Consider the following 23,792-nt stretch of genomic DNA (forward strand, 5'->3'; position numbering starts at 1 on the left):
TTGAAAACGTTATTCAAACCCCCCATTTCTACCGTTTTTCATACCTTCATATTTTACCAGGTACTCTCGTATTTTATGGTTCATATGTTCCGTTAGAGTTAGGGTTTCAAGTTTTGATTTTCATGTATGCATATATCTGGAATTTCAGTTTTAATGTAATTGTTGATCAGAGCTACGATTTGTTCAAGTTTCTTACGTGTTCTTGGGTTTTCTTTTATCTGGCACTCTCTTGATTTAGGATTTATTTGTTGATTTAGGGTTTAAGAATCAATTGCCCCTTTTCTTTTCTCTTTCACGGTTAATGTAAGGTTCAATAATCAATTCCACTGTTCTATTTTCACACTCGTATTAGGGTTCAATAACTAAATTAGCGAGTTAGGGTTTCAATTTCTGATTTTTATGTATGCCATATCTGGAATTTCAATTTTTACTTGATAAATGCTTTCGAATAGCGTTTTCCTTTTTGGATTTTTTTGATTTATTTTACCATTTACATTGTAAGAAGTTGAGAAAGATTGTTAATTGTGATTTACATTTGTATGTTGGTAGATGGAGGCTTTTCCGGTTCTTCACTTTTCTGTTGATGAGTGTAGTGGGAGGAATTTTCAAACTGGTTTTGGTCATGAAGTCGACCATCATGGACAATTATGGTAATTTTTTCAACTTTGAAATTGCATCATTGCTATTGTTGTTTCACAAATTTTGATTATTTTAGTTTTTTCAGGAAGATATGTTTTGCTAAATTTGAGTCCCAAAACCAAATATTCCTTAGCATTGCTTTTGAGGTTACAATGCCTCACATTGGAGACCGTTTTCTGAGGTCTGTGATATCCCTGGACAAACAGACTGATGCCAGTAATCCAATTGTATTTGGTATATTCCTCTCACCTTATCCTCCTTTTGTCTTTTAAATTCATTAGAGGAACGATTTCTGCAATGTTACATTTGTTTTTTTGTTTCTTTGCAGACCATTGTGTTAGGTTTGTCCATAGAAAGGCCAAGTGGTCAGTGCCTAAACTGGTTGGTTTTGATGTTTTTATGAATCCTGCTAATGGATTTCTGGTTGGGGATTCTGCAGACTTTACTGGATATTTTGTGGGGATTGATGTCCAACCTCTTCAGTTTGGTGAATTCTGCCCATCCTATGCTCCTCTTCTGCATTATGCTCTTAGCACACGACCTTCTATTTTAGAAAGCCTGGCGAACCGTGAGGTTTCCAACAATTATGCGCTAGTTGCTCTACACGTCTTAGGGGCCCTGTTGCACTTTTTTAGTACAACCGAGCTTAGCAATATTGATGAAAATGCTTGTGCTGAGTTGAAGGCAACCTGGAAAGCCGCTAGAAAATATGAATTGGAACTGGATTGGCTGCGTCCCTGTTATGATGCTGCACTGAAGGCAGCTGAATATCTGAAAATTGCCAATAGGGTCACGCGTTTGGAACTTGACTACAATGTATTGCATGATGTCATCGTTGCTGTGAGTAAGTTGGAAGCATCTTTCGAAAGTATAGGTCATGAGTATGAAGCTTCACAAACTGAGCTTTTGCAGGCTTTGTCCGGGAGTTTTATTTTGCAAGGGATTTTATTGGGTTTCCATAGATTTCTGCTGATCTCTCACAATTGAATTCCCTGCCTTCCCCAATATCAAGCCTACACTTTTGGATTGGTAAACATCCAGTAGCATGATTAGAAGTAGTTACTAGTAGAAAACAAAATTGCAATCTTTATTCTGGTTTTAGTATTACCAGTAGAAGAAAGGTTGATTGCTATCCCAATGTAGCCATTTGATGTTAATAAAATTGAAGTTGTGGTTGTAGCAATTCTGTGGGTCAATCTGTTCAAGTTGACAGCCAGTTTCAATTCATATAGGGGAGTACTTGCTCAAAAAGCTCCTATAAGGTTTGGTGCAAATGTGCTTTTGTTTGGTTTCTTCAGGCAGATCAAACAATGCTTCCATGCCCTTGAATATTTCATCAAATACACCCTTTGAGATTATCTCATCACACACAAATAAGAAGCATCCATGATTTTCAAATGCTTCTCTCACTTCCTTGCTCATATTTTTCCACTCCTCACTCCCTTCTTCTGATGACAGCCCAACCCTAAGAAAATCCATACTTGGGATCATCTTTTTTCTCCTCTCCTTTGATGTACCTCTGAGGGTTGTTCTTTCCCAAGGTTCTACATATATAGCCAGCTAGTTCCACAATTGCTGCAGGGAATAAAGGAAAATGTATAACTAGATAATAAACAATTGGAAACTCATATGTTATGGATTGAAAGTTACGTATTACATGGAATTCCTCTATATAAAATAATATTTTAAAAATTATTTGATAATGCATGATCACTACAGCTGTACTCAATAAAAAACAAATCATGTCTTGAAAATTTGCATATGGAGCATCATCAATCACAAAGCTTTCACATCGGTGAATATTCCCTTCGTCCTAAAATAGAATTTAATTTCAATACATCGTTAGTGTAAACTTTTTTTACATAAACATTTAATTAATTTCCATCACATCAACAATTAAGAATTTAATTAAATTAAAATATAAGAGAAACAAAACTATTAGTCCTACTTGGAAAGAATGATTGGATTAATGTGTAAAAAATGTTTTATACCGTCTGTGCATCACAATTAAACTCTTCAAAATAAGTATAGTCAATTTTAAAGAAAAAAATTACTACATAATAATCACTCACTTAGCATTCCAAGGAAGCAATAAATAATATTTTTCTATATAATGCCTCCATGAAAACAATAAATAAGGGGAGATAAAAACACATTTTAAAGGTTAAACTAGTAAAACAAATAATATATTTTAAAAAATTAATATTAGTAATTGCATTTCTTAATAAATGTGTTTTTCTCCATTTGAACAATCATTTTGAAATAGAGGGAATATTAGATAACTTGCTCATGTAGCATTTTTTTAAGACTCAAAAATATTATATAGAAAAAGGATAGTCATGCATGAGAAGTGAGAACACTGAACATAATATAGCTTCTAGAATGTTTTTGACAAAGTTCTCTTGTTTGGTTTCCTTAGGCAGATTTTAAGAAAATCTTGCCCATGAGAAATTAAAGATGGATCAAATTGGATTTCTATAGAAAAAAATCATTTACAATAGGTTCTTGGAAAAGAAATAGTAAATTGTTAGAGATCTAATTGATTTTCCATGCTAATAATGCGTCATCTATTTTTATTCTGCGTTGGGTAAAACAATTTAGTTAAACAACGATGACCATAATTTTTTTTTTCTTTTTCGAGGGTAGACCATAGCATAAGCTATTGTAAGAAATTTATTGAAATAAACTAAAAATAAAAATAAGTTAATTATAAACAAGTAGAAACTTTTTTCATAAAAATATTTTGAACCATTGTCATGTGTTTGCGTGCTCTCATGAGCTTGGTTCATAAGCATGTTCTTTGTCAATAAGCTATTTTCATAAGTATAAATAACATGCTCATATAACATGCTTTCTTTTATGAGCATGTTCCATGCATCCTTAATTAAGCATGTTCTTTCATTGAAATCAAAGTGTAAAGAAAATCACCGATTGATTCTGAATTCGTGAGCATGAGAGCATGCCAACGTAGGAATAGATCCTCTCAATTGTAAGTTACTCCCTCCGTTCCAATTTGTTTGTTGTTTTCGCTTTTGCTAGAAATTCCAAAATGGTTGTTGTTTTATATATTTAATGCATTTTTTTCCATTTTCTTCCCTCTATACCCTTGTTGAATAATTAATTCAAAGTTTCTCAATAAACCAACCTACCACCTAAACTAACTATCCCCACTATCTCTATTAATTACTATCCCTATTTACGAAAATGTAAGTCATTATTCTGGTCAAGTTTCTCTTTTATAGTAGTAACTCAAATTTTGAATTCACACTCTCTCTCTTATATTTTCAATGGAAAAGATAAACTTTTGTTGCTGCCATTTTTCTTACTACAGCAATATTAGCATGAAACAAAACATTTATAAGCAAATATAAGGGGGGAAACAAAAACATTCAAAGGAGGAAAACTAAAACTTAGATTAAGAGGGAAAATTTAAGTATTGTGGAAAGATGATTAGTGGTTCAAATTTAGGTAAAATTTTGATGGGAAGCATGAATAGTTTTTTGGTGCGAGGGAAGCAGGTATAGTTAATAAAATTGGAAGTATGTAAAATTTTGACATATTTAGGGAAGAGTACGAATTCCCAGTGGAAAAACTGAGAGTTTTAAAAAATAGAATAAAAGAATGCACCGGAAATTGAAAAGGCTATACTTGATGTGATTATTTAGAGAACATAAACAAATCAACTCTCCCACACTTAGCAATGTATTGGTTCTGTCAAAAAATTAACATTGTATTGGTAAAGATGTGAAATTAGTAGTGTGAGTGTGAAAAATGAGGAAGAAATGATTGACATGAATGAAAATAAATAGGGGTATTTTGGTGAAAATATTAATCTAATGATTAGCTCTTAAACTGTGTGCAAATGCTAAAACAACAAACAAATTGGAACGGAGGGAGTATATATCAAGTTACATCGATCATTAAACTTGTCACGCTTAATTAATTAACGCTTTAATTTCCAGTGATCGATAGTATCATCTCTTAAATTGTCACTTGATCTTACATAATTAAGGCAAAAAACTCAGCTAGCTCCTTCTCTTTGCTGTAACTAAGAACTATGTTGCTTAATTAGAATTTTCAGTCTCTCTCGCAAGACTTAAGTCATGGCAATTCCATATTCAAGGCTCTAACATCTATCTTAATGATCATATTGGTGATTAGCCACTTCTCAAGTTCCAGTGATGCCAGAAGATTTGATCCAGGGCAAAGAAACCAAGTAGAGTGATGACTTCTCAAGTTAATGTGTTCAACTTATTATCAACTCACAGGTACATACTGTGTTATTACTTCAAGATATATATATATATATATATATGATAAAAATGCCAAAAACAAACATCTAGACATGCTGATTCAATTTTTCTGAAAAACGTGCGAACGATTTGTACCTCCCGGCGATAACCTGTCAAGGGGAGGAAGCCATCTTAAAACCGAATAAGAACACACGCGTAAGGGCTTGGAGGGTTGTGTACCTCTCCCCTTGTGAAAGGCTGGCCGAGGAGGAAAAACTTGCCAACTTGATAAAAGAGAAAAACACAATATATAGCCAGCCCATGATGGAAGGGGAGATGTGATAGCAGGGAAAAGTTGCACAGCACTACATAGGTTAGTGTGGTTAAAGATACATAGAAAATCAAATACAAAGACGGAGGTAAGTGATTCGATCAAGAAGCCAAATAAACTAGTGATAAGTCATTTGGTTGCCAACACTGGAAGAAGAAAAAAACCTATTCTATTACCAGTATTGTCACAAGTTACTTTCACATTCATTCAAGTCATTTCCAGAGCTTGATAAACTTGTCATGACTGGCAGAAGCAACCAAACCGTTTACGGTTGAAACAGCCAAGGCAGTGTAATGAGTCCATCATGAGCAGACAGAGTCATTGTCTTGTTCTCAGCCATGTTCCACAGCTCCATTGACTGCAACAAAATATGTAACCAAGTGTAAGGTCAAATTGGCAACCACAAGTTTATGGGAAGCACACACATCATAACAAAAGAGACTCTTCTTGTATATACTATGAATGCAACTTTAATAATCAAACTAACATCTATTATCAATGACACTCAGGGAAGGTGCTCTTAAAAAGGAGCAAGTTCCCTTTAGGAGTCTACTCCTTTATGGTAAAGCTCGAGACTTAGTGTGTTTGGATACTAGTTCAGTGCAATGTGAATGGACTTTCATCCCAATTCATAAAAATTATGTCTACTTTTTGCCTCGAAGTGAATAGCAGTATGTGTTTTGATACACGGTGGAAAAGCACAGAAAATCACGGTGAATAGCCAAAAAAGTTAAGGAAAGTTGATTCTGTTGACCGTGATTTTGGCTCACCATGGTTTCTACTGTGTATCCAACATGTGCATGGCCTTGCAGGCTTGCACACATAAACCGTTGTTCCAAAATCTCCTTTTTTTCTTAGTTGAGTATATTAAAGGGAGAAAAATTACAACCTCAACCATAATCAACAATATCGATAGGGAAAATGAAAATATAAAGAGAGAATGCAGACTTGCCTGGTAACAGCCAATGACTAGTAATGAAGGGTAAGTTGGGTGGAAAACACACGAGTGAAATTTGCTGCCGTTACAGCTAAGCTCATGAACACATTCCCCATCACTCCCTGTTCCGAGGTTCCAGACCCTGACGGAGTCCTCACTCACAGACGCCAGCAACTCCCCAGATGGATCCCAACATACAGAATCGATGGTCTTTGTGTGTCCCTGCAATCATAGTACAACATAAGAATAAAGAAAGTTGGTGATAAATGTGAAACAGAATGAAAACAATTACTAAATGAGGAAGGCAAAAATATATCACCAAATTCACCAAAGAAAATGGAAATACAAGCTCCAAAATCGTTACGTCTATATGGGATATATAAAAATGTTCATGTTATAGATGAATTTTGTTCTTCTAACAATTAGCAACTATGACTCGTCACGGTTAATATTTTAGATTTACTTCTGAATCTCTGTTGATACGCAGAGTGCATATGCGTGACTCTAACTCAAGCAGGATTATAAACCTTTTTTTTAATGCCTAATAAAGAAACATACATACAAATTATGCAAACCAACCTTTAATGAATATCGGCATGCCTGTGTCTCCACATCAAGTATAGACACGATGTTCTCTGCAGCTGCAGCAAGAAACCTCCCTAGACGAGGTTGAAATCTCATCTGGGTAGTGCCACCCTAAACAAGAAGAAAATTGTCAGTTAGTAGACAGATGAATACAGGCATGTTTCCTTTACCATTTGAAGAAGCTAAAACAGCAGTTTGGAGAATTGGAAAGAAAAAAATCCACAAAAGTGCTCAAAGTCAAAACCTAAAATGATGATGAAGGGAATCCAAAACAAACTGTCTATATATATTGTCACTTAATTACACACCACAAAACAATTTTTTAAAGCAGAAAAATAGCCCATCCTAGCAGCTAGCGCTATAAAAAAATATTACTTTTACAGGGTTCAGTAAAGCATCGAACCCACTGTGGGGTCTTGGTAACTGAGATAAGCATATAAAGTAAGATAACCAAGATTCTACCTTTGAGACTCTAGCACAACTGCCATTGTTTATGCTCCAATATCGTATCTCACCATCACCGTCACAAGAGCAGATAAGGTCGTCTTTATTTGGATGAAAATCTAGAGACATAACGGATGTAGAATGTCCCGTGAAGGTGCGAAGTGAATACCCAGGCTGCATATTAATTTTGTATTCAGTTAAAGCAGAATACCAATTAGAAAAATATGCAATCATCTTTTTCTAGACCAAAGCCAAACAAGCTATCCATGACTACACAATCAGTAACAACATCCCAGCATATAGTTGGATCTAATGTTCAAATCTTAGCTCTATAAACTTCTATTTGCTAGTAATGTTACTAGTATACGAATTCCTTCTTCTTTAGCTCTATTGCAGCACACAAATGGTCTTCATCATTAAAGAAAAATACAACCTTTCTACAGAGAAGCCTTTCAATAATGAAATTTTTTTATTGCAACATACCACGTGCAGGAATTCTTATAACAGAAACTACAGCTCATAATATGTTTCAAACTCAGAACTCAGTACAGAAGGAATTATCATATTGTGCTTTTCTTGTGTATACTTGCATATAAAACAAGGACATCAATAGTTTTTCCTATCTCACTATGGAAATCTTTTCAGTGAGAGAAAGATAGCCATCTACACATCTCTTTAATTAACTTCCTAGTCTGACACACTTAAGTCATGGCAAAATTTAACTATTAGTGATCTGAATAACCAAGTTGCTTCAAATCCATAAGAGTATATCGAAACAAACAATTTCCCTGAAGTGGAATATTAATAGAGCAAAACAAGACAGAAATCTACTAACATTGTCAACATCCCAAACCCTAACAGTTTTGTCGAATGAAGATGTTGCCAGACGTGGCATGCTTGGACTGAAACGAACATCAGTGATCAAGGATGAATGCTCTTCAAGAGTAGCTTTTTGTTTTAGAGAATCCGTGTACCATAGAACAGCCTGCATTACAAATAATCAGAGGAAAAGGTCATATTATTTCATAACTAAACAGAAAAGAAATTGATTTTGGTTATCAATTTCCTTCCAACAGGATAGCTGCACAAGTTGGCTGCAAATCTTGTGAAGTTGGTTGAACAATAAAAATTGCTAAATAAAATATTCATTTCAAGGCTAATGCTTTCACCAACCTTCTTATCATGGCCACCACTTGCAAGTAATTTCCCATCAGATGAGAAATGGCAACAAGCAACTTTACTTGTGCTTGCGCGTACAGAGTTTATATCCGAAAATGTGAAGCCTGAAAATAAATCATGCCGTTAGCTTCGAAATTTCTACACTTAAAACCTAGAGAAACACGTCACTTATAAAGCATATAATTTAACCAACAATATATATTTATCAAAACATAAAATAAATAAAAAATTAAGTGTTTATAATAAGACTATATCCTAAACCACATTTGAGGTGAAAAGAAAAATGACATCACATGAGTCATTAAATTATCTTTAACTACTGTAAGTTCATATTTCATTGTAATTCACATTAGTATAATGAGTTATCTTTTAAAAAAAATCAATGATTTGTTTGCACCGGTGTGAGGGACACTTAGTGATACACTTGAGAAACTCTTGGAAAGGTGAAGCCAGAATATTATGATCCACATAAAATGGTGTTTACTGCACCTTTGCTTACATCCATACAACGACCAACAGTATCTCTAGGGTCTGTATCATCATGGCGTAAAAAAGACTCCACGTTTTCATCTAGTAGTCCATCCTCCACAAAGCGATCCACATCAGCCTGCAATTCAAGATCCTTATCATCCCACTGCCAAAGTGGAATGGCAATGAATGAGTCTACATGCAACGAGCTCAATCATTCCTTCCACTAATTGAACTACACAAATAAGCCACTCACCAACTGGTTTGAAGGTGATGTAAGTGTTCCAGTGCTTTCAGTGCCAAACATCATTAGAGGCTTTGAGGAACTACCATTATGGGGCATGGCAGGCATTGATATCACATCTCCAGGCGTATGGGTTGAGGGAGTTGAGGGAGCTGAACTTGGAGATGGGCCTGTCGTATTCGCGGTTCCAGAACTATTGGCAGGACCTGAAGAAGATACAGGCTGCTTTCTCTTTCTCCCCCATCTGGTTTTTTGAAACCTTAGAGTGCATTCAGAAAACCATGTAAGGAACCGAATTCATACTCTTAATAAGTTACATATATCAGATGTTTGACATCTTCAGGGACAGAAATTTATAATATAATAGTACTGAGTACTGACTTAACAGTGATAGAAATAAGTGTGAAAACCTTGTGGCAAGTTATTAGCATTTTTGGATCTATATGGTCAACAATTCCAAATAAACAAATAAGTAGTTAAAGTCATTATTTACAGCTTTTACAGAAAAAATTAATAATAAAATATAGCTACGTCCATTGCAGCTTTTACAAATGAATCATTACATATCTTCTCTGGAGGGTTTTAAAAGAAAGAAGTAAAAGCCTCTTCCAACTACTCAGTTCTGGAAAACATGAGGTTGGGGAGATTATGTTTTGCAATACTTGAAAGAAAATGCTAAAGGAGTGAAGGACACAAATTCACTATCCCTTATTCTAAATTGCTTCCCAGTCCCACCATATAAAATCTCAAACGCATGGTTGTAACAAAAAGTAAGACAAAGCTAGAAAAACACAACAACAAAATTTGAGACCAACTAGTAAAATTAAAAGGAATAAAAAAATCATGCAACTGGGTGTCAAAATTTACCATTTGCAAAAATAAATAAATGAATTGTACAACAGAAATTGATAAGCCACTATATGTCAATAAACATTTTTCTACAGATCAGAAGAAAATAATTGCCCAGTGACTCTATAAGAATAAAGGAGCCAAGAAACTAAGTATGGCTTGAGCATGTATGTGGCATCGAAAACAGTAAAAGGACTGACCTGATCATTTCCTCTAAATGAGTTTGACATGCTACCGTCCATGGTGACACTGCTACCACCTCCCCCTACTTTATCTTGCTGGTGCATGCTATGATTTGAAGTTTGAGATTGTTGGTTCGAAAGAGCATGCTGCTGTGCATTGGCGCCTGGCTGTTGTTGATGTTGCTGCTGCTGCTGTAACTGAGCGAGTTTCAACTACACAAACAGAAACTTTCAGACAATGCAAACATGGGCTTTGGGAAACTGAATAGATTTATAACTAACAATATTCAACAAGTAATGCAAGCATGCTGGAGGTGAAAAGATAATTAAAAAAAAAACTAGCAAGCACCTTCATTAACATATCTGTATCCCCACGAGGAAAAGAAGGCCCACCACCTTGAAGAGGTGATCCAACATTCGTCGACACATCACCAACAGGATTAGAAAGACCATCCTTGTTTATACCAATGCTCCTATTATTCAACAGCATTCTTAGTCTTCTAATATCTTCACTAGCAGATGGTGATGACAAATTTTGTTGAGCAAGCATAAGTTGTTGCTGAGGTTGTGGTGACAACATTTGAAGCTGATGAAAAGGCTGAGGAGCCTGCATGAAAGGCTTTTGTTGCTAGAGTATACCAGAGCGTAGTTGCTCCAAACCCTAATAACAGGGTAGAAAAAGCTCAACAATGAAACTTAACTACTGAATTGCTTAGCTTCAAGCCCAACGATTAGAAAATATTGAGATGACACAAAACTCAGTAGGATGATCGCAAAAGACTTCAGCAAAGAGGCTGCCATTTTCTCAGATGACAGGAGGTTTTGAAGGGAGAATATTAACAAAAATAAATATAAAACAAAAAGATTACTTACTGTGAGCGGCCACCCTTTAAGAGTCAAATTGTTGCTACCTTGATTTGATCCTGACACAAGAAAAACACTTGTTTACTCCATAATAATAATAATAACACATCATCATAAAATAATTAACATTAAATCTAAACTACACTCATCCAGTTATGAATAAATTACAAAGAAAAAAATTAGAAAACCATCCTTCAGGAATTGCTAATTTAAAGATCAGCTACAGTAGGGGGGAAATTATGATGTAAAAATACCAGGAATTGCTAGCAATGATCCTTCAGGACCCGCGGCTCTGGGATTTAAGACGGGATTTATCTCACTCTTTATATCCTGATTCCAAAAGGCAAATCAGGGAAAACAGCTCATATGAAATATAGGAAATAACACGAGATCCATGATAAGTAAGGTGTACCAGTGTAGACCCTGGTAATTGCTGACTACGAGCTTGAACTTGTGGAGACATCCCCCCAGCATGCAAAACTTGCCTGAAATCAAGAAATTTGGTGCTAACAAAATTATTACCCATAAATAAAGAAAAGGTTGAATGCTAAGCGAGTTGAACACCAAATAATTTTGTTTTAATAGGAAACTGATAAAACCTATCAACCCAAAACCCAAATCAAAACAAGCAACAGAGCTTAAAAAGCAAAACCCATATGCAAAAATGATAAAAGATTGGAACTTGCATCTTATCAGCTTCCCAGTTAGTCTGAGACATGTTGTGGTGAAGCTGAAGATGAGAATATGAACAAGTGCTTGATGAATGACTTTTAGGGTTGAGTAGCAGGAGCTGAAGACTTCGATTTTACTACAGTTGTTGTACAAGGATAACGGAAAAAGTGGCTGAAGAAAGAAAGAGAAGAATGAGGAGAAGGAGAAGAAGAAAATCCAAGGGATGAACAGAAGAAGGGGTGAAGAGAGAGATGATAGTTTAATACTAATATCTCACTTTCTCTCTCTTGTGTTTTTATTTTTTTCAATCTAATCTCTTTAGACAAAAAAAAAGTGATTAACAATATCTCATTATCTCTCTATTCTCCCCAAAAAAAATGAAAATAAAATCCCTAACATGGAATGAAATTGACATATGGTATTTAATTTTATGAATTAATCACTTAGTTTAAAAAAAATAATCACCATGTGTTATTTCAATTGTATGCACATGCTTTTAGTGAAAAATAAAATGCTAATTATTTTTTTAAGTTGTTTCGAGTCTCATTTAAATTGTATGGAAATACTACTTTACATTGCATTATCTGTTAAATTTCATTTTTACTAGTTTTTTCTTGTATTTTTTTTTATGGAAAATGATGATTGGCACGGGTAAAAATTAGAAGAAACGTATGAACCTCTTAGCGGCATCTCTCACTCCGCTCGTGCGATCCCCGAAACTACCTCCCCGCCACCAGTGTCGCCTCGAGGTTCATGCTCGTGCCCGAAAGACCCGGACCAACGCAATCGGGTACCAACGGGTCCGCCTTCGAGCACCCGCGTTTCTAATGTGCACAGATTCCTTTAGATCTACATGCCACCATCGCTGGAAAGGAAAAAGCTTGGGTTGCCTCCCCCAACTAACGCACATATTTGATTTATGCAAGGTGGAGCTTAGTTTTGAATAGAGTTGCTTCTTGAAGTGTGTGGGTGAGAGAAAAGCAAATGGAACAAGATTTGGGAGGACATGTAGGTCGGAATCTCTGTTTGTTACCAGGAGATTTCTAGAAAACGAGAAGACAATTCATGGCGGAAGGTGACAAGGTCTATATATTTGATTTGTGAGTCACTAAAGCAGAGAGCGATGGGGTTGAAACTGTGCTTTTAATATATTTAAAATGCCACGTATGCAATTCAAACGTGGTGATGATGAGGTTGATTCGCGTCGACGAATGGAGGAGTTGCGTCGCAGAAGGCAAGAGGAGAGGGAAGGTAGCGAAACTTCTTGTGCTTCTGTGTGTACTGCGAATGGAAGGAGGAGAATGGTGAAGTTCTGTAAGTGTGGTGTTGAGACACCGTTGTTGACATCGAAGACTGGCGTGAACCCAGGAAGAAGGTTTTTGGTTCATCTAATTTGTTGTTTGCATTTTTGGTCCTTCACGAATTTGTTGTTTGCATTTTTGGTCCTACACTAATCTGACTCATCAAAAATTATCACGTGAGACTCACATGTACAGCCATGTAGGATAAAAACGTTAGTCTCTTGATGGAAGGACTAGGAATGTTAACGGACCAATTGGTTTAGGATTTATTCTGCTATTTCCAATTGTTTAGGACGAGAAATGCAAAACTGGAATTCGTGTAGGACCAAAAATGCATTTAAGCCCTGCTCCATTTGAAATGCTTTACTTAACCCCTGTGTAGTTTAGTTCCAACTTCCAATCCAGACCAGAGGTGTGAACTTCAGGAATCTTCCAGAAACCATGGCTGCCTGTGCCACTTCTTGCTCCATCTCCGACTTCGTGGAACACATAAAATCAGGCCAAAAACAAGGTGATGACATGTTGCTGGTAGTTCCAGAGGGTGTTTATGCCGTGAGACCTTGGAACGAGGCCTCCATTAATCAAAGGATAACGTTGACTCTTTTTGTGTTTTTCAAAAAACTAAAAGAATATTAACAATAACTACTAGATTAAAGTAACAACACAATTCATAATTGGTCTAAAGTCTAAACCATCATCTATATTAACAGAAAATACCACCTCCTCATTTGATGGATCTTCGAAGAAAAACTTCTGATTTCATCAAGTTTCTTGTCAATGGAAAATGTCAGGCACAGGTGGAGCAGCAGATTTACAATTTATAAATACATTTCGATGCACGGGTTCTCAGAGGACTCTAAAGGAACAGGTTCAGGGAGAAGCATCCTATTTTTATGCCTGACGAAAGTAATTCTATCTCTTGTTTTATGTTTCAAGATTTAATGGCAGAAAAAAATGAGATGTCTAAAGAAGAAATTAGATGAGAAAACTATGCTGATGAATATTTCAATGTAAGCATCAATTGAAGTTAGTAAGAATTTACATCATCTAAATATCATTAATCAGAAAAGCCAGAAGACAACAGAGCAACAAGCCCTATAGGAGAATCTTCGATCCAAACATAACCATGAGAAGAGAAAGCCAATTTTGCCAAGTCATTTGCAACCTTATTCCCCCTTCTAACAAAAGAAAGATCAACAAAGGAGAAAGAAGCAGATAAAAGGAAAAAGTTCTGCAATACACTCCAAAATAAGAAGCGCTAACATGCTTCTTTTTCCATTGAACAAACAAATTATAGCAATCTGTCTTCAAGATATGATTGAATATTTATGTAAAAATTATTATTATTATTGTCGGTGTACACTATATAAATTGTCTTGGTAAATAGTAGACAATAAGTTTAAGATATTTAAAACATTTTTTACTAAATTATAAGTTTGTTTGATTGAAAGAAATATACTTCTAGTTTTTCATTTATTATATTTATTCTCATTTTTACCCTTGGTATTTTAATTAAAATGTTCAACAGCCCCTCTCTTATCCAAAAAAAACTAAACATATTACTATTCAAAATTACATAAAAATTGAATTAAGGAATAAAATATTAGAATTCTAAGGTGATAAATAATTTAAAATAATTTTTATTTTTAATAAATATCATATTAATATTAATGAGTAAATAACTTGATGCCAAATATAAAAATATATCAAAATGAATTTTCACCTATCTTTATATTTTTCAGCTAATTAAACCACCAACTTTACTAAATTTAACAATGTTTACCTTTGGGGTAAAGTTTTTTCGCAGTCAACTATCAGCTAATTTTTCCAAACATAACAAGAGAATCATTAATACTGTTTTCTGTTACAGCCGTTATTCAATATCTTGGAAAACAGGCTAGGTGTAAACATTAGAATACCGACTTACCGTTCATTATTTCTTCCTGCAACTCTACAGCCTCCCCCTAGCACCAACACCGGCCCTCCACTGCCACCTACATTTCAGGCTCTTCAGGCGGAAGACACGGCGGATCATGCCCCTCCGAGCTCAGAAGGAACTTACTAGTGCTGTGATGCCTGCCTGCAAATAGCTTAATTGATCCCGGCTGATACCAAGTACCAACATGACAGATGTTCATCTTGAACTTGTCTTTTTCTTAATATCATCCTCTATCAAACAGTTTGCGCTTGCCACAGCATTTTCTGATGAACTTCTACACTTGCCAAGTTCACTAGGATCCTCACAATTCTTCAGCATATCAGAAAATGCTTTGGCTTTCTCAATTATAGATTTTCTTCTTGCATGTGCCTCATTTCTCTCTTCACCATAAGTATTTGGCAAGTTGGTTGAATGGGGAACAGAAGACATTAATTTGCAAAGTTTTTTAGCCATTTCAGTCATGCCTTGTCTTTTTAACTCAGTATTCAGCCTCTGGAATGTGAGATACTGAGGAACTATACCCCTTCGTATCATATCTTCAAATTCTGCAAAAGCCTCTTCCAACTTATGCATTTTGCATAGCAAATGAATTAACATGGTACTTGTAGCCAAGTCCATATCATAACCTTTAAGCCTCATTTCCTTGCTCATTTGAACTGTCAAATCTAACTTCTCTTCTTCACATAACATTTTCATCAAAAGATGGTAAGTTAGCCGGTCCGGGTTATGACCAGATTCAATCATCTTGGTATAGAGGTTCATTCCCTCCTCAATTTTCCCACATCTTGAAAAGTACCTAAAAAAGTAATTGTAGGTGGTGGGACTTGGAATGGAACCCCTACTTATCATCATTTTCAGAATTTTACTGGCACCCACAAGATCTGCTGCTTTACAATACCCCTTCACCAGAGAATTGTATGTTGAATCAGTAGGGCCTATTTCTAAAACGTGAAAACGCTCCATCATACTTAGAGCCTCTTTGAATCTCCCAGCCTCTGCTAATGCGTCAATTATTGGGTTATACACAATTGCATTTGGTTCAATTCCTTCTTTGGTCATCTCACCAACCATTTCAAGCGCCTTCTCAACACGGCGCATCCGGCAATATCCTTCCACAAGTGTACCATATGTCACAACAGTTGGTCTCACATTCTCCTTCTTCATCTCCGCCCAAAGTCTCTCACCCTGCTTGAGCTTCCTCGCTCGAAACCATCCATTTAACATTATGTTATAAACCCGAACCGAAGGGACCCAACCCAGGTCCATCTCCTTTCTCTTAAGGAAATACTCTGAAGCTTCCCTCACAGACCCTTCTTTACAAAGTGAATCTATCAGGATCTCAAATAAACTCATTTCTGAGGCAGAATCCAGAATTGACTTTTTACTTCTAGCAAACTCAAATGTTCTTATTGCAGGTTTGGACATACCTGAAAAATGAAAATTCTAACTGAATATGTTGAACAAGAATATTAACCCTACATGATTACTTGACTAGTATTTACATATTCTAAAATGTAATTTTGATCAATAAATCTAAACAACATTGATTCCACCAAAATTAATTCAAGCACCAAATATAAATATAAATTTGAAAACCAAAATCAAATGTGTTGTGTTTTGTTACCTGCGCGGGCATAGCGTCGAATCATGGTAGCAAAGGTACGAATGGAAACCAAGCTTTCTGCTTCTTCTTCTTTCTCTTGACGGCGGATGCGATCAAGAACAAGGGTCCAAGCGGAGTCAAAGTCCCTACACTTTGCGAGAACGTTTACCACGGAGTCGAAGAGCGCCGGGTCGGGCTTAAACCCGGGTCGGTCCTGTGCCCAGAGGAAGAGCGAGTGGAGCAGTTTGGGGGAAGAGCCGAAACGGTCGAAAACGGCGCGAAGGAGGAGCGAATCCGGTTGGATTCCGGAGCGGTCGAGTTCGGCGTGGAGGACCGGGCCGGGAGATATGGAAGGATCGGCGAAGAGATTGGCAATGACGGAGAAGTCAGTGGCGTCGGCGTCGGGCTTCGGATTGGGCGGGTCGGGTTGGGGATTTGGTAGTGTGGGCCAGTTCATGACTGGGTTTCCGGGAACGGATAACCATGATGAAGAAGAAGAGAGACGATGATGCAGTGAGAGTTGAAGTGTTGAAGGAATAATGATAAGATTAAGAGAGTTTGGTTTGAAGAATGAATGAAGAGAAAACAAGAGTGTTGTCTTGTGAGGCAACTTCATTGCAAGGAAGCACAAGAAGAAGAAGAAGATGAAGACATGAAGTAAACAACATCAACATTTTGAGGCGAATCAACATAAAGGGTTTCGACAAATAAAAAATGCTTAAATAGTCTCGAGGTTCTTGAAATTGTCTACCGTACGAAAATAAGTGTCTAAATTTTTTTTTCCGATTTCGAATCCCTAGAATTTTTATTTTAATAAGATTTTAAATTTAAATTTTAAATTAATATCTTTTTAGGGATTTAGGGTTAATTAGGTTAATAAGATTTTAAATTAAATTTAAATGTTTAAGTTTATTTTTTTAATCCATGTGTATTTAAAAAAAATAGCAAAGTCACGTGGAATAAATGACTCAGCAAAAATTGAGCCACATAGGCTGGAGACACAAGTAAGGACTTATTCTGATTAAAAAAAAATTCCAGGGATTCAGAATCGGGAAAAAAAATTTCAGGGACTTATTTTCGTACGGCGGATAATTTTAGGGACCTCCAGAGTATTTAAACCAATAAAAAATTTGAAAAATGTCTATTTTGCTAATATTTTTAAGGTAGCTCAAGAAAAATATTATTTTGTGTTTTAAAATCCAATGCATAACGAGGAGAAATATAAGAGCATCTCCAATGATAGTATCTAATGTTAAATACATACGCATATGAGTATCTATTACCATTGGAGTACATATTCAATTCCAACATGGCGAATATGAGTATGTGGGAATAGATACTCCACACTAGACTTGAAAAGTGAGCTTGTATTTATTAGAAATATTTACCATTAAGAGCATCTACCTCCATCATATTTAAGTTGCAAATATAATTAATTAAAATGGATATAAATAATAAAATATATAAATGTGAAGTTGATGGTGGGATCCACTATAGAAACTTTTAAGAGTTGTTGGGTTGAAGTAAAAAGTTAGTAAAATGTTGTAGATGATGTGACTTATGGGAAATTGTAAAAAATGAAATGTAGATATTTTAGTGAGTATGATGGATGTAGATGCTCTAACATTTGAGTATTGTTATTATATTAAAGAAAATATTTCTCTAGTACACAGTTAGTAAAACGTTTGATCTCTGAATAATGATTCATAGACATAGGAATAGTAAAAACACCCCAAACACCCCTTTTTCCTGCAGATTTGGTCAAATAATACACTGAACTAACCACCTAAATACACATGACTAACCATAAAGCACATAACCGTGTAAAGTTGAAATTCCTAAATTAGGGATTTGGCCAAATAATACACTGAACTAACCACCTAAATACACATGACTAACCATAAAGCACAGAACCGTGTAAAATTGAAATTCCTAAATTAGGGATTTGGCCAAATAATACACTGAACTAACCACCTAAAATACACATGACTAACCATAAAGTGCTTTATGGTTAGTCATGTGTATTTAGGTGGTTAGTTCAGTGTATTATTTAGCCAAATTCGCAGGAAAAAGGGGTGTTTCTACTATTCCTATGTCTATGAATCATTATTCTTGATCTCTAACCAATGTTTATAGAGAAAGATTTGTCATGAGAGATCGATGTAATTAATTTCACTCTAAAAAAAACACGCACACAACAATTCCATTTCTTTTATTTGTTACACTATCTGAATTTCTAATCTTGACATTTCATTTGCATTCCTTTCCCATATTAAGTTCTAATTCCCTTACCGAAAAAAAGGAGAAAATCAAGATTATATAAGTACCATTTAGATGTCTTTACCTCTTTGGACTAATCTAAAACAAAAGCATACATATATGCTTGGTAGGATAGGAACATGCTGTGGATGGGAAAGAACTTGCAATCCTAGCTGGTTCTTTTACAACTATGCATGTATTTAAAGTAAGACAATTTTTTTTTCAGCCAAGGAAGAACAATTTTATTTATACCAATATAGTTTTTTACACATATCTTATATAGTTGGCTCACCATAGTTTTTCGCCGTGTATCCAAACATGCACTAGATGTAGGGACAACATCATTAAGAACCATCCGTCAAGCTACATGGATCGGGAATCAGGTGCAAACCAAACATAGGATATTAGACTAATAACCCAAATAAGTTATCCACTTGTATTGTACATGAAGCATGCAATCCAATGTTGCAGGTGGCAACCTTATTGCTACATAGAGTATCTTACATTAGTACAAATTCAACCACACGGTAAATCAATACTCCCAGCTGCAATTCCTCCAACTTAACATGCGGTCGCATTTCTGTAATCAATTTGAAAATTAAAAACTGTGCCAAAGATAACCAAAGCCAACTAAATTGGCATGATGTACATTGTTGACACATTCAAAAGCTAAGCAAATCATAAATGGCGGCTCCAAAAAAATCTTCAGAGGTCACTTACCAGTCCCAAATCATTGGTTCAGCTAGCGTGCTGCATCTGGCTGGTTCTCTGGCAAAGCCTCCCGGAATGCTGGGATCTCATAATATGTCTCATGTAACCTTGCTAGAATAGGAAACTCATCCTGCTTGGACAATAAAGGGAAAAGTAACTTGTCATCTGATATTTTTGGGCAATGCAATGTGATATCCGAGAAAAGATTTTAAAAACTAAATAAAACACAAGGTTCCAACATATATTAAAGATACACAGATAACTTCACATATTTCTTATAGTTCTAAAAGCAAGACTCCTTGAGTGAAAGGTTCTATCCTCCTTCGGATTCAATGACCAGTTTTATTGCAAGTACTTTGTCAGCAGTCAACTAGTATTAAAAGCCAGAAAGTCATGTATTTCTATCTTTATGTGAAACCCTACTTGCAAAAACATCTGAACTAGGACCAAGATTAACTCATCATACACATTCATATTAATATTATAAGCAAAAGAAAGGGTTGACCCAACTATTAAAATCTGAATAAACTAAAAGTTAAGAGCTAATAGGCAATGACCAAAGGCATTTAGGCAACAGCGTAATTGTTTCGGTGTGAGGACACCGGCAAGGCTATAAATGCCTAGCAAAGTTTTATTAGTAAGGAAGACAATGAAGATCACATCCTCGATCAAAGAGGCTCTAGTAATGGCACCATATCAATGCAAGCCACACATTTCATTACAATCATTTATTTCCCCATATCAAAGATATACAGGAGACCAAAGATAGAATACTACCATTTGAATGTTGAACCTGTTATATGCAGCATGCAACTGAGGCGCTAAAAATATATCCGCCTGCAAATGATAAAGATACAAGGTCATTGACTTTGGAGTTGAATCGCACTCAAAGTGTGCTCCAAAATATCAGATCCTAAATTCATTTATTAGATTATACTCCATGGTCACACATCGAAATGTTTGAACTTGGTAGCCAAGATTTTCAGGCTACTGGACCCTTGAAAAGAATATATCTATTCATATTATTAATTTTCAAATGACTGAACTCCAATGGTTATCCACACACCATGAAAACTTCATCTCCAGTTGCATATCTTCCAGCATGTTCTTTCAATAGCTTTTCAAGTGCTGAAACACATGTATTTGTAAATAGTATTAGATTAAGCTAAAAACAAACTGAAATCTGTATTTGGTAAGGAAGGACATAACATGAAGAGGGAGGACAAGATACCACACTAATATTTTCTTCAACCATTAACATAACATGCTACTAGTCCTTTAAAAGATATCCAAGACCAGAGCTCTCAAGCTAAAATATGTTATTTCCACCAGGGATATTAGCTTTTCCTTTGACCACTCAAAATATCCACTTCACTATATTTGGTTCAGATCAGATTTGTACCTTTACAGTTTACAACGTCTTTTATGAGCAGTTAAGTTTCAAAACCTATAGAAGCACTCAGCTCAAAACAGTTGAGGTTCTGATGGTGTGGTAGACACCAACTATCACCAATACAGCTGGTTGATAACAGTCTCATGAACTACTAACATAGGGAAAATTTCAAACCTTGAATAGAAAGTGAATATCATCATATGTTCCTCTCTTTTTTTTCTGTCCATTTCATACATTCATCTTCAAGTTTGAATCATTATCAAGAGATGCAGTGCTCAACAAGCGGAGTTTCAATTGTTCAGTTACCAGTTCAATATTATTTTGTTGTTAATGTTGTCAGTATGATAGTCAAGTTCAGCTTACAATATTGGAGAAAACACAGATAAGGATGAACGATAGTAGGACACAGATTACAGGAAGAAAAAATTGATTAATGGGGGGTCATACCCTTTCCAGGTCATGTAGATATGAAATTTGGCTCTTCACTTTCGCAAAAATGGGATCTATAGAACTAAGATTGAAAAAGTAAACCTTATTCTATAAATGACCTGCTATCATATGCAATAAGCAAGTATATCAAAGTAAACTGCTTAACTTTGAATAAATGTACAACCCTTAACTATGGAACAACCTCTTTTCCTGCTATTTTATGGTGCTCAGTGAGCAGGTTAATCAAATGACTCGAATCTCACCTGTGAAGCCTTTTCTAATTACACTCTGGACCCAAGGAATTTTTGCATCAGGGCCACCTTTTTCCCCAACGTAATTCTACAAATGGAAAAGCAAAATAACAATGAACAAATCATATCCACTCAAGTATCCAGAAATTGGTACACTAATCCTAAAACTTTTTAAGGAAAGAAGAAGTGGCATGCATACCAGAATACCCAAGTTATGAAGAGGTTGTATTGCTGAGAAAACAATACTGGTAGCCTGTGGATCAAGTCAATAAAAGAGAACCCATATCTTAGTTAGGGCCAGGACCCCAAAAAAGAAACGCCCAACTTAATTTGAGTAAGAGAGAATCAGGAGAGTCAATTAACATAGCAGAGCAGGATTAAATTTTTATTTGAACAGGAATATGATGACTTGTGTCAAAAGACATGGATCCCAATAGCACTGCATTGGACAATTGAGCCAGCATTAGTTGATTAGTTTGATTGTTGTTTTTTGGTACCTGGAAATTGATTGCTCTTTGATTAATATCACGAGGAAGCAAAGGATGGTTCGGATACTTGTCCTCCAAATACTGCAAACAGAAAACATGAAAATGATGATTTGTTTGAAAGGGAAAGCAAGCATTTTGAAGAAATGACGAACCATAATAATGGCGAACGAATCAAAGATGACAGCAGGGCCATCGACCAGAACAGGAACACAGCCAACAGGGTTGAGCTTGAGAAACTCTGAAGACATGAAAATGAAAATGAAAATGAAATGAATGATGGTGAGATTAGTTATATTTATTTATTCAGGAATCAGGATTAGAATGGTTACATTAGGTTAAGGTAGAAGAAAGAAAACAAACCAGGGTTAGATTGTTCTCCCTTCAACAGATTGACTGGTTTGTACTCATATTTGAGCCCTGAAATCAAAATGGATGCAGCAAACTCAAGCTATAATTGATTTTGACTTGAGAATTAATTAATTGTAGAATGATTTCCAAATATAAATCTAGTTTTTGAGTGTTAGAAATGATTATGCGGAAAATAAAGTCTAATCCAAATATGCTACTAGTCTAGTACCAGTACCTTTGAGGTTGAGAGCAATTCGGACTCGGAAGGAACAAGAGCTCCTCCAATATGAATAAAGCTTGAGCTTGTTATCTTGTTGTTCTTCGCCAACAACACTTTGACTTGTTGCCTATTCAATCAAATCAAAATCATAATCACTCAATCAAACAATTTGACTTGTTGTTGTGATCATCAAATCAAACACGTGCTTACAGAGAGCAAATCAATCATACCATTGGAATTGGAATGCTCTGCGTCTGCTCGGAGAAGAGCAATGGCGTGCTGATACTTCCAACTTGAAACAAAATGAGGCGTGGCGAGATACCAACACAACACAACACAACACTACACTACACTACACTACTAGTACTTGTCCTTTTCTCTTTCTCTTTTTATTGCCACCGGAGAAAGACTCAAGTCTCAACTCTAGTAATTATAGTAATTATAAATACACACATAATTTATATTTTAGTCTTTTAAAAAACTTAATTTTAGGAAGGATTAATAATAACATCTATCATTTTTGTTACAGTAAAAAGTTCTCGAATTCAATATATCAAAATAAGGTGTTTTTTTTAATAATATGAAAATAAAACAATTTACCAAAGAAATTGACCGAAAACAAATTGAGAGCTTTGATAAATACCTTGGATTTCCTACCGTTGTAAGAAAATCAAAATCACAGTTTTTTAGTTTGGTGAAGGAAAGAGTCCGGAAGAAACTCAAGGGATGGAAAGAAAGAGTTACATCGAGTGAGTATCCATGAGTATGAATATACCAAATGAAACAATGTAGTATTCTGCTCTGCTCTTAAGTTCTAATTTCTAACTTCTATAACATAAAACATCCAATGAAAGCTCATACAAGCTTCTAGCACACAAAAAGACAACATGTTCTAACTTATATAAGAATAGAAATGGAGAACAAAAGAACAAAGAAAAATAAGAACAGAGAAAGAGAAAAAAGAGAAATACGATGGAGAACAAAGGAATATGAGACGGAGAATAGAGAAAATGAGAAAAATGAGAGAATAGTAAGGGAGAGAATAACAAGGAAAAATGAGGAATGAAATAAAACCTAAAAAACACAACCCTTTCCCGCGAGTGTGGGAAAGGAAGAGTCTGGAAAGATCTTGAACCTCCCGTCGCCAACAAATTTGTCGAAAATGGTGTGGGCGTGGAGGAGGAGAAGATATGTGAAGAGGAAGAAGAAACAAAAGTGGAAAGT

General features: G+C 35.5%; 2 protein-coding genes and 1 pseudogene across 3 annotated transcripts; all 3 read right to left on the reverse strand.

Moving 5' to 3' along the window:
• Positions 1-5,193: 5,193 nt before the first annotated feature.
• On the reverse strand, positions 5,194-11,879 carry LOC130712122 (transcriptional corepressor LEUNIG-like; annotated as a pseudogene).
• A 2,870-nt stretch (positions 11,880-14,749) lies between these two features.
• On the reverse strand, positions 14,750-17,143 carry LOC130714299 (pentatricopeptide repeat-containing protein At5g11310, mitochondrial). Its single transcript, XM_057564202.1, has 2 exons — positions 16,491-17,143; positions 14,750-16,293 (listed from the first exon to the last, which is right to left on the reverse strand). Exons 1-2 carry the CDS (start codon positions 17,083-17,085, stop codon positions 15,062-15,064), a joined length of 1,827 nt encoding a protein of 608 aa, XP_057420185.1. The 5' UTR covers positions 17,086-17,143; the 3' UTR covers positions 14,750-15,061.
• A 1,969-nt stretch (positions 17,144-19,112) lies between these two features.
• Positions 19,113-22,959, reverse strand: LOC130710359 (glutathione S-transferase zeta class). Of its 2 annotated transcripts, none has more exons than XM_057559581.1 (11): positions 22,799-22,959; positions 22,584-22,695; positions 22,361-22,417; positions 22,153-22,238; positions 22,010-22,081; positions 21,712-21,765; positions 21,525-21,600; positions 20,506-20,567; positions 20,217-20,276; positions 19,449-19,569; positions 19,113-19,308 (listed from the first exon to the last, which is right to left on the reverse strand). In XM_057559581.1, the coding sequence occupies exons 1-10, from the start codon at positions 22,799-22,801 to the stop codon at positions 19,471-19,473; spliced, it is 681 nt and encodes a 226-aa protein (XP_057415564.1). In that variant the 5' UTR covers positions 22,802-22,959; the 3' UTR covers positions 19,113-19,308; positions 19,449-19,470. The 2 variants fall into 2 exon arrangements, with proteins under 2 accessions (XP_057415564.1, XP_057415563.1); XM_057559580.1 differs by having other exon boundaries at positions 19,449-19,572.
• Positions 22,960-23,792: the final 833 nt, after the last annotated feature.

This window comes from Lotus japonicus, chromosome 4 (assembly GCF_012489685.1).
Source record: "Lotus japonicus ecotype B-129 chromosome 4, LjGifu_v1.2".
Lineage (NCBI taxonomy): Eukaryota > Viridiplantae > Streptophyta > Magnoliopsida > Fabales > Fabaceae > Lotus > Lotus japonicus.